Source organism: Podarcis cretensis, assembly GCF_951804945.1.
Source record: "Podarcis cretensis genome assembly, chromosome: 5".
NCBI classification, from domain to species: domain Eukaryota; kingdom Metazoa; phylum Chordata; class Lepidosauria; order Squamata; family Lacertidae; genus Podarcis; species Podarcis cretensis.
Genome location: NC_137174.1, coordinates 23,846,623 through 23,858,424, shown reverse-complemented (window position 1 = coordinate 23,858,424; position 11,802 = coordinate 23,846,623). Strand labels below are relative to the sequence as shown.

General features: G+C 42.9%; 1 protein-coding gene across 1 annotated transcript in view; it reads left to right on the top strand.

Moving 5' to 3' along the window:
* The first annotated feature begins 16 nt into the window (after positions 1–16).
* PARG (poly(ADP-ribose) glycohydrolase) overlaps positions 17–11,802 on the top strand; it is a 76,795-nt gene continuing 65,009 nt past the window's right edge. Inside the window, exons 1-6 of the mRNA XM_079975609.1 lie at positions 17–570; positions 2,647–2,713; positions 3,500–4,501; positions 6,729–6,912; positions 7,750–7,872; positions 10,871–10,954. Of these exons, the coding sequence (XP_079831735.1) occupies positions 342–570; positions 2,647–2,713; positions 3,500–4,501; positions 6,729–6,912; positions 7,750–7,872; positions 10,871–10,954 (1,689 nt within the window). The 5' untranslated portion in view covers positions 17–341. The remainder of the gene's footprint in view (positions 571–2,646; positions 2,714–3,499; positions 4,502–6,728; positions 6,913–7,749; positions 7,873–10,870; positions 10,955–11,802) is intronic.

Below are 11,802 nucleotides of genomic sequence, written 5' to 3'. Positions count from 1 at the left end.
AGCGGCGGGCGGGGAGGGAGGCCGTCGACGAAGGCTGGTTCCCTCAGCTTGGGGAGCGTGTCCGAGAGAGGCGGGGGGTCGTGGGGGGTTGACGGAGAGAAGCGGTGCGGAGCCTCGAGCGGCATAAGAAGTCCTCACAACGGTGCCCGCCTCGCTCCCCTCAGCCGGGAGAATGTGGAAGGGAACTTTCCCCGTCGCCTTTCCCCCTCACGGAGCCCCTTCGCCGCCCCCGGGCCCGCTTTCCCCCCGGTGGTGACCCTGTCGTCGTCGTCCCCCACTTCCACCGGGGCGTGTGAGGCGAGCGGAGGAGGGTCGGAGGGCGGGTGCTGCTCCCCCCAAGCATGAGTGCGGGGTCTGACGCCCCCAGGAAAAGGATCAGGTCGGACCCCCCGCTCGCCCCCTCTGCCGTCGGCGTCAGCAGCAGCAGCAGCAGCAGCGGCTCGGAAGAAGAAGCGCAGCCCCCTTCCTGGAAGAGGAAAGTGACCCAGTGGCAGCCGCCTCTTCCCTTCAGCAGGGAGCAAAGGTCCAGCAGCAGCAAAGCCAGCCCCGCAGTCACAGTGGGGAACAAAGGTTTGCATCGCCGTGGGGATCCTTTCTCTACAAAAAGAAGGGGGGAAAGGCCATTCTTAGTCGCTTGCTTTTCTTACCTGGTTTGCTGGGGTGGGCAAAGGGGTGTGTGCATTTCCATTTCCCGCACATCAGTTGCATGGGGTTCCAATGCCACAGCCGCCCTCATGCTCTCCACCCAAAAGCCAAGAGCTTTTGGGTTTACGGTGCCAGCCTTGATCCCTGTGCTCTGCTTGGGAGAAAGGTTGCGGCCCTTCCAAGCCGTTTATGTCAGGATCACGCTTGGGTTTGAGGCTGTGGTCCACAAGATGTACTGTAACTTGGAAGAGAACCTAAGGGTCATCTAGCTCACCCCCTGCAATGCCAGAATCTTTTGCCCGGCATGGGACTCGAACCCATGGGCCTGGGATTTAAGAGTCTTGTGCTCTACCAGTTGATGGAAACGGGCCCACTGAATAAAGCGATATTCGTTTCTTACTCAGCATGCGTAGGATTGGGCTGTAAAGTAGACAGATTCGGCATAGTCACTTGCAGTAACTTAATATAAGTTCTGATGCTTTTGTCACATTACCTTTAAAAACTGAAAATCATTGTCCTGCTTTTATAATGTCATAGTTTGACAAGACAGTGGCTCCATCTAAGAAGAGTGGTCACTTCTGCTTTACAGAATATGCTGCAATTAAAAGGGAAGCCATATAAGACCATTCTTGGCTTTGGTGTTCATTTGACAAGAATTAACTGACAACAGTATTTGACTAGTCAATTTATTGGCATCACAGTTCTATATAATGTTGTTCTGCAACTCTTATGAGTACTTGGAACAAAGGGCATGCTTCTGAATTTGATTGTTTTAGCATCTTAGATTAGTTGTTGAGGCCCTGGTAATGTGTGTTTAGGAAGGCCAGAATGTATTAAGATAATTATTATTTGATCAAGATTGATGAAAGATAGGAACTATCTACTACAGTGGTACCCCGGGTTACAAACGCTTCAGGTTACATATGCTTCAGGTTACAGACTTTACTAACCCAGAAATATTACCTCGGGTTAAGAACTTGGCTTCAGGATGAGAACAGAAATCGTGCTCTGGCAGCAGGAGGCCCCATTAGCTAAAGTGGTGCTTCAGGTTAGGAACAGTTTCAGGTTAAGAACGGACCTCCGGAACGAATTAAGTACTTAACTCGAGGTACCACTGTACAAAGAAAGTTGCTTGGTAAAACTCAAAGTTGTGAATAAAAATTCTCAGCCTGAGAAGGGATACATTGTTGGTATACAGTGGCATAAGTGTCTTGTGGCACTTGAAAAACTGACCCAGTTATTATGGCATGAGCTTTCATGGGCAAAGGCATACATATTTCATGGAATCCATACAGTGTAGTGAAGGTGTCAGAATTATACACATTTGGGTGCGTAAGGCGTGAGTCCGAAAGAATTTGAGTGGAGCTTCCTTTTAAAGCAGAATTGGAGTTTCTGTTACTGAAGAAATCTCTTGATTTGCAGTGCTCTTTTTAGCTTTTCTTAGCACAACAGTTTCTCAAGGCATTGTTTCAAATACACTGGTCTTCTCTCTTTCATTGTATCAATTTTGGACAGTTTTATTTTTGAATAATTCAAATAGTACAAACTATTTGATTGTACATATAAATTCATCCAACTTTCTGTTTAGTAATAACCTGAAAATAGCATCTGATTTAATAGTTCTGAATTTGCTTTACTTTCATCGAATAAAGCATGAACAGAATTGGAGAAGAGATGACCCAATAAATGCCATTTCTAGTGCACATTTTTATTAAATAACTGGTGGTATTAGTACCGGTAATTTGATTACTCGGATAACCTATTGTTATCATATCATACAGATATGCTTGTCAGGAAGCTATGATTGGCTGCAGCTGCCTTTTGAGCATGCCTCACTGACTTACCAGAGTTAGCTAAAGTACCATGAAACAAGTTTGGAGTTTGCAGAAAATTCAGATGCCAAGACAATTATAAAATATAATATTGTATCTCTTTTGGTTTTAAAATAGGAAGCTGGTTGTTGCAATATATTGTACTGTGGTTCTTCTTTTCCCCCTCTAGTTTACAAACAAAGGAGGATTACCTCTTGGATGGAGAATAAAGGACCCAAAACAGTGGAGTCAAAAAGGTAAAAACAGAACACAGAGGTGATTTATTTATCCAGAATGTAACAAAATGAGAGAAAAGGAATCATAATCAAAATATGCCTGGTGCTTCTGTTCATTCTACACTTACTGCGTCTCCACCCCCATCATTCAGCCCGGACACTGAGGTTCAGTTCCGAGGGTCTTCTGGCGGTTCCCTCACTGCAAGAAGTGAGGTTACAGGGAACCACGCAGAGGGCCTTCTCGGTAGAGGCGCCCGCCCTGTCAAGGAAATAAACAACTATCTATCTTTTAGAAGACATCTGAAGACAGCCCTGTTTAGGGAAGCTTTTAATGTCTGATGTTTAATTGCTTATTATTATTATTAATTCTGTTGGGAGCCACGCAGAATGACTGGGGAAACCCAGCCAGGTGGGCAGGGTATAAGTAATAAATTATTATTAGCCGCAGCATTTTGCTCCAGCTGCAGCTTCCAGCAAGGGTAGCCCCACATTGAATGCATTGCATTATCAAGTCTTGAGGTTCCCAATGCATGAACTTGCTCTTTTGAGCCCTGCCTCTGATGGCTGCTGAAATTTAACTGGGTGTGTTGAGCCGGTGGGCCCTGGGCACAGGGAATGCCTGATACCTTAAAGAAGGTGGTGTGGCAACTACTGAAGAAAATGGCCTTGGACTCAAAGAATTGCAACAACTTTATTAAAATAGTGAAGCATTACTATAGCCTTAATTTGTGGGAAGATAAACATCAGTTTTACCTTTGGTTATGGGTCAACATTTTATTTGTATTTGTGTTGTTTTTCTTTTTACAGCTCACAAACCAAAACTTGCAGCGCAGAAGCAGAGCCGAAAATGACATTTGTAAAACAAGACAATGTTTTTGAACACGAAGTGAAAAATGCTGAGGATGTTCTTCAGCAGGGCTGTTCCAGATTACCTGTGGAAATGAATACCAAGCATGTGGCCTTGCCTCAGACTGCCGCCCTGCGTAATTGGGAAGCCGAGCAGCTAGGTAGGGATCAGCTTTCAGAAGCAGAGTCTTTGAAAGGAATCCAAACTGGAGACCAGTTGAAAAATGCTAATGCTAATCAAACACATAAAACTGGCAGTCAGGCCCACCGGGGTTGTAATGAAAATCAGGAAAACTGTACTCATAGGAAACTTTCATCAGGCAGCCCTGTGAAGGTAGCAAATATAAAACAGCCATCAAAAGACTATGATCCGGAAAGGCAAGCAACTTTGCAAAATTTGCAGCCGTTTAAGAACTACAACTCTGAGCATGTAACTTGCATAGCTGTTGAGTCAGAGGAGGTGGATGTAGTGCCTGAGAGCCCACTTTCAGATGCAGGCTGTGATGCTTGCTCACCTGATTTGTATGCCACTCAGAAAAGAGATCAAGGATGCTGGGGGGAATCTCCTTCTTTTGAGAAAGAGAGTGAACCTGACTCACCAATGGATGTAGATAATTCCAAAAACAGCTGTCAGGGCTCAGAGGCTGATGAAGAAACCAGTCCACTTCTTGAGGACCGAGAAGACATTGATGTGCCAAAAGCACCAAACAAATCCTCACGGTTTCGAAAGGCAGATGCTGACCTGGATTCAAGAAAGTCACAATCCCGGAGAGGTGAAGGTGCTCGATTTAATCTCCACTTGGAAGGGATGGATAATCAAGTCAAACAGGGTGAAACGCCCACTGAATCACCTGGGATATCACTAGCTGTGTCATCAGAATGCAAAGGTGCCAAACATTGTGGGAGGAAGGACTCTAAAATTACTTCCCATTTCATGAGGGTTCCCAGGACAGAGGAGAAAAGGTAATCTGTCTCCCCTTCTTCTTTCCACACTATTGCACTCAAGTAGCACTGCAGTTAGAATTTCATTCTTGTCTATATAGTAAAACTTTACATCTACGAAAACAGACATAAAAAATTGTCTAATTCAGTGTTACTTTAACATGAGCTATTGCATAAGCTAAGGCTTGTGCAGCAACCACAACTCCTCCTGGACAGATATAACTGCTGTGGTAACTTCCAGGTTAGACTACCTTAAGGCCTTCTTTGTGGGATGCCTTTGAGGATTGATCAGAAACTTCAGTTTGTTTAAAATACAGTTGTGAGCCTAAATGGAACCAGCTGTAGCAGAGGTGGTAAATTGGATCATCCAGACTTCTACCCACCTTGGGTCATTTTGACAAGTGCAAGGGGCCACCCACCTGACAATCACCAGAAGCAATGCTATCAGCTGGAAGGTTTTCCTTTGCTTGTATAGTTTGAAATCAAACCATATAGGCAAAGGTACAGGGTTTTGCATGCATCACCAATCTGCTGGTTGGTGGTGCCTGCAAATCCCACTTACGGCAGGAGTCATATCCTTTCCTGCCTTGCATCTGTCTTATAGGATGACAGGTGTAGGACGGGTTGGAGTGACTTGGAAGAAAATGGCTCCGTAGGCCAAACTAGGGCTCCTGCCATGCCTAATTAGACCTGTGATCAGGAGATTTCCCACCACTGGACTACAGGGATCATAGTATCTCAGCAGGTCCTAAACAGTTTCATTTTGATGCATGTGAAAGTGTTGGTGCTTACATTTAAAGCTCTAAATTGCTTGTGACTAGGGTATCTAAAGGATTGTCTATTTCCACATGAATGGAATGTTTCGCCCTTTTGCTGGTTTTTATTGATATTCTATTATTGTTAATAATCATAGAGTTGGAAGGGACCTTGAGGATTATCTAGTCAAACTCTCTGCAATGCAAGAATATGCAGCCTGTCAATATGGGGATTGAACACACAAATTTGGCGTTATCAGCACCATGCTTTAACCCAGTGTTTCCCAACCTTGGGCCTCCAGCTGTTTTTTAACTACAATTCCCATCATCCCTGACCACTGGTCTTGCTAGCTAGGGATGATGGGAGTTGTAGTCCCAAAACAGCTGGAGGCCCAAGGTTGGGAAACACTGCTTTAACCAACTGAGCTAATTTGTTTCATTATGGGGTGTGTGTGTGTGTGTGTGTGTGTGTGTGTGTGTGAAATCGTTAGCTGCTTTGGGAGCTACCTGCTGAAGAGCTGTATATAAATTATTTTCATAAATGAATAAATTTTGTGTATCCTGCAAACATCTCCCACGATTAACTGAATATGCTCACTTGAGTTTATCATGTGTCCATTGTTTTAGGACAGCAGGTGAGCATTTTGAATGTACAGCAAATCCCCTTACCCACCACTCAACACTAATTTTCTTTAAAAAAAAACTTCAAGTGATGACTTGGATATGTGAAATAGTCATCATAGATTAAACATTATAAATGTTATTAAACATCATAGCTGTTTCCTATTACTTGATATCACCTCAAACACAGTACTTTTCAAGAAAGGTGGTTCACTCATGCAATTGTGAGCTGCATGTCATGTGACAAGAAGAAATGTATTACCAAATGATGCATTACTGGATAATATGCATGTTCATATGCTCAGCCTGTGTGTGTGTGTGTGTGTGTGTGTGTGTGTGTGGCAGTGTAAATTTTGCTTCCCCTCCCTCCAAAATACAAGGATTTTTATGGAGGGGGTGAGCATAAGTGCCTCTGAGAATATTATATTTATTATAATAATAATAATTTATTATTTATGCCCCGCCCATCTGGCTGGGCCTCCCCAGCCACTCTGGGCGGCTTCCAAAAGAATATTAAAATACTATGATACATCAAACATTAAAAGCATCCCTAAACAGGGCTGGCTGCCTTCAGATGTCTTCTAAAAGTCTGGTAGTTGTTGTTCTCTTTGACATCTGGTGGGAGGGCGTTCCACAGGGAGGGCGCCACTGTGTAATAATAGTTCCTCTGTTTATATTTTGGAGAGAATGAAATTATTTCTGTTAGATAAAAAGCATCATGCTAGTTTACATGATGCAAACATACTGCATTACTGTTTTTGAATGTTAGTAAGACATCTAGAGAAAAAAACCCATATGTTTGACACCGAGAGTCTCTGTTCAGCGAAAAAGGCATGCTTAAGATGATAATTTAACTTTCATTTTAATGGCAGGAATGAACAATGTGAATTAAAGCCGCCTCGACCAGGAAGGAAGATTGCTAAATATACTCCTCCTCCACTTCCAACTAATAAAAAATGGTTTGGGACACCAATTGAAGAGATGAGAAGAATGCCAATGTGTGGGACTCGTCTGCCACATTTGAGGCCATCTGGCAATCATACAGTGACAATCAGAGTATGAAAATCCAAGCTGCTTTACCAACAAAGCTTCCTTTGTAAATTAAAACTAGACAGTTATTGTTCTCTTCATAAAGTCTGGATTAAGTATTGATTCAGCAGGTTGTGGAGGTCTTTAGATTGCCATGCCTTGAGAATAGTAGACCCTAGAATTCAGAAGAGCAGCATTTAGGGGCTAACTACCTGTTGCACACAGGTGTAAATGTTCATGCCCTGTTGCCATCTTCAGGAAGGGATGAGTGAGATCACAGAAGTGTGGAGGGCAGGCACTTAAACACGTTTTCACCTGTAACTTAGCTCAAAATTGCCTCTTTGTTCTTCTAGAGGGAGAGCTGTTTGTTAAGTAGCTCTGCATAGCATTGCAGCCTAAGTTAGAACTACCTACAGTGGTACCTTGGTTCTCTAACGGCTTAGTCGTCGAACAAATCGGCTCCCGAATGCCACAAACCCGGAAATAAGTGTTATGGTTTGCAAACGTTTTTCAGAAGCTGAACATCCGATGCAGCTTCTGCTTGAGTGCAGGAAGCTCCTGCAGCCAATCGGAAGTTGTGCCTTGGTTTTCAAACGGTTTCGGGAGTAGAATGGACTCCCGGAACGGATTAAGTTCAAGAACCAAGGTACCACTGTACTTTTGCATAGTATTGAATATGTTTATTTTGGTGTAATGCAAATTCTTGCATATTGCATAGACTGGACATTATTGCCTGTGCATTTTTGGATATGTATTTATATTTTAAGTTTTAATGTGCATTGTACTTGCAGATAAGATCACAGGTAATTTCTTCCTTTTTGTAAGATTTAATACAGTGCTCCTTACATATTTTCTCTGTTGCAGGTAGATCTTTTGAAGGAAGGAGAAGTGCCTAAACCTTTCCCAACACATTATAAGGATTTGTGGGACAATAAGCATGTTAAGATGCCTTGTTCAGAACAAAATTTATATCCTGTAGAAGATGAGGTGAGGCATGCTAAAAATTTGAGCGATAAAACTTTTGTCAGGCTAAAAACTCCACCAAGTTTCTTAGATACGCTCTAAATTCATAATCATAAATTATTGTGGCTTTAGATGATTTGTTCAAGTTTGATAACTATTCTAATGCATGTGATGTATTGCACTACATTTAGTGTATGAATCCAGATTATTGTGTGACAGAATGACAGCTCATTTTCCTGCCTGCTACTTTTAAATATGATTGCTTAGCACTGATAAAGTGTTTGTATTATGAGTGAAGATAAAGTTGCCATAAATGACCCTTACTTCTTGCTACTGTGGCTTGCATTGAGAAAGTTAACACAGTATGTGCATGCCAGTATATTTTCATGGGCTACAAAAATCCATGGTTCCAAGCTATTCTATTTCAGCAGGGCAACAAATGAATAAACTTTGAGCCAAATAAGTATATCTAAATATTAGAAGCTGTTTATTCAGTACTTGGGCTTATGGTAGAATTTGAGGTGGGTGATATTATTGGTTTTTGTAATTCCACGCTTACTTTTCATTTTTTTAAAGTATAGCTTCCCATCCCAAAGGTTCACAGCAGTTGATTTTACAGCGTAGAAAGGATTTGCAGAGGTTCATAGAACATTACAGACAGAGCAGTGGAAGATTTCAAAAGCATATGCGTTGCTTTTATGAGTCATGTAGTCTATCTAGTGTTCTCTTTGTGTCAGTGGCCAGTTTGATTCCTCCGAAAAGCAGGACATGAGATTGATTCTCCCCCTTTGTCGCTAGTGTATGATATTCAGCAAACTTGCTTCTGTATATAGTGGTAAAGGTAAAGGTAAAGGTACCCCTGCCCGTACGGGCCAGTCTTGACAGACTCTGGGGTTGTGCGCCCATCTCACTTAAGAGGCCAGGGGCCAGCGCTGTCCGGAGACACTTCCGGGTCACGTGGCCAGCGTGACATCGCTGCTCTGGCGAGCCAGAGCCGCACACGGAAACGCCGTTTACCTTCCCGCTGGTAAGCGGTCCCTATTTATCTACTTGCACCTGGAGGTGCTTTCGAACTGCTAGGTTGGCAGGCGCTGGGACCGAGCAGCGGGAGCGCACCCCGCCGCAGGGATTCGAACCGCCGACCTGAGGCTTTAACCCACAGCGCCACCTGCGTCCCTAGTCTATATAGTGGACGGTTCCCCATTAATTTGATTAAGCTACTGGAAATCTCCACGTTTTGTTGATAGTGAAGTCCTTGATTAGTTATGTGGCATGTGAAGAAGTACTTCCTTTTTGTCCTTCCTGAATCCGCTGCTAAATGACTTCACTAAGCATAAAGACAAAGACACCATATAATCATACTATTTTGCTGTATGGAAGGCCCTTGTTGTCATTCTGCTGTATATACAGTTTATTTTTCTAGAGCCCACAAAGACTAAAAAATGCTGAATACTGAGTTGTTTGATATACCTGACCTTTGGAAGAGTCATCTTACCTTACTTTAGAGCCAACTTGAGTGTTCTTGTACAGCTTTCAGAAAAAATGTGTGAAAGCCAAGCGTTTCAAGAGTTTGCAAACATTGATACCATGGTGACCAATAATTTAACGCTATAATTAGTGTGTAGTTTCCTTTCCTGATCCCCCCCCCCTTGTTTTTGTTTGTTTAAACATGCTGGCATTTTCCCTATTAGTAGCTAAACTATCATGTTGGATCAACCTCTGCTGCTGAATCACTAATTCTGCCACATCTCCCCATAGTCATCTGATTCACTGACTGAATGGGAACTAGCTACAGCATTTTATTTTCCTCAGTCCTTGTTCTTGCTTCTGTGCTTACCTATGTCTGCAGCTCTCCTCTTTGCCCCCACCTTACCAGAATCAAACGCCAGTCCCTCAGCCCCTCTTCAGGTACCAGAGTCCACTTGTAACTGGCCTCAATTTTTCCTCTGGAGGAGGGATGAAATTAGACATTTTCCCCCCAATCCCTTCAGCATTGTTCTTCCAAGGTTGATTGAAGAAAAAAAGCTATCTGTAGCTACTATAGGAAAGGGTCTTCAGCAGAAAAACCTGGAGTAGACTTTCTTTTATGTTTTGTGGGAAAAAGGATGGTATTCACTACTTGTCTTTTTTAGCCATGGAAACATATTGTATTGTTTCTCGAAATAAATAAAGCTTTGTGTTGCGGGATATGTGTAAAGCAGGGGAACACACTGATTCCCAGACCATCCGCGTGCCGGATTGAGAAGGTGATTGAGCCACATCCGGCCCCTGGGTCTTAGGGTGCCTACCCCTGGTGTAAAGAATGAAGAACAGTAAGAGCTGTTCAGCCATGGAACAGTTTCCCATAGGAGGTTGTGGACTCTTCCTTGGAGGATTTTAAGCAGAGGTTAGATGGGCATCTGTCATGGATGCTTTAGCAGATATTCCTGCATTGCAGGGGGCTGGACTAGATGACCCTTGGTATCCCTTCCAACTCTACGATTCTATGAATCTTCCTATGGCAGGAAAGTTGGAAAGGTCTGTGTGAGACAATATTAATTGTGAATTGCTGCTAAGTTGGAGTTGAGGGGAAAACAAGGGCTACATTTTGCAAAGTGGGAGTCTTAATTATGTACTGCTCCTAGAGAGATGAGCGCAGTCTTAATTTTTGGAAAGAGCCTTTGAGAGAGTCAGGCTTTTAGGGGAGGTATTCCTTTTGCCCTGTAAGTCTTCATCCTGTATTCTCTGTGAGCAGCAGGCTGTATTTGCTTAGGCCAAAGGGTAAGACACATTGCATGCGCTAAGAAGTGCATCTATAGTATACCCACTAGTTAACGAAAATAATTGTTGGCTACCGTATCAAATTTCAGTTTATGTGAATTCTAAAGCTGAACCAATAGATCTCTCCTCTTTTCCTCCATAATTGTGACACAATTACCAAGTAGGCAATCATTCTATTCCAATTCATTATTATTTTCCTGTTAGTTGTGAGCCTGAATATAATTTTCTAAGCTGAATCTTAAATATTATTTTCTTTCTTAAGAATGGTGAAAGAACTGCTGGGAGTCGATGGGAATTAATCCAGACTTCACTGCTTAAGAAGTTCACCAGCTCCCGTGATTTGAAGGTAAGGCGGAAAAACACTATGCTTTTTTTAAAAAATAATTGGCTGCATTTGGTTGTCATGCTAAACCATAATTTAGCATGATGTGAACCAACATATGCAAGTAGGTCCCCTTTCTTCCTCCGGCACTGTGGCTAAGAGGAATTTGGAAACTTTCTCTTCAGTTTTGCCTCACCATAACTTACCTTATCATCTGAGCTGACAAACTGGTTTGAAAGCCAGTTTGAAATAATGGTTTCATCAAAGAGATTTCTACCTATTGCCATAGTAAGAAAATTGGAAATGTTGGAAGTTTCCACTTAACAATATTAGAAAGTGGATGACCTGATTTAGTATGGTTACATTTTTGCACTCCCCAAAGCGTGAGGATATCCAGTTGACTTCGTGATTTGGAGAGGTGACATGTTTGAACTGCTGATTACCCAAACCATCAGATATGCTACCATTTCCTCTTATCTTGGCAACTGGCAAGGTACACACAGCCTGTGATTTGGGTGGCTTAACAAAATCAAAACTTTGGAACTCTTTGGGGAAATTCTAAAACTGAGCAAATATTCCTCTGCTAGTTTCCTCCAAACAGGTTGTTTAAGAACAGGTGAAAGTACAATGATATTTCTCATGTTTCAACTCAATCACCTTTTAGCCCCTGACCATTAGGTCCAGTCGTGCCTGACTCTGGGGTTGCGGCGCTCATCTCGCTTTATTGGCCAGCATGACTAAGTCGCTTCTGGTGAACCAGAGCAGCGCACGGAAACACCGTTTACCTTCCTGCCGGAGCGGTACCTATTTATCTACTTGCACTTTGATGTGCTTTCGAACTGCTAGGTTGGCAGGAGCTGGGACCGAGCAAC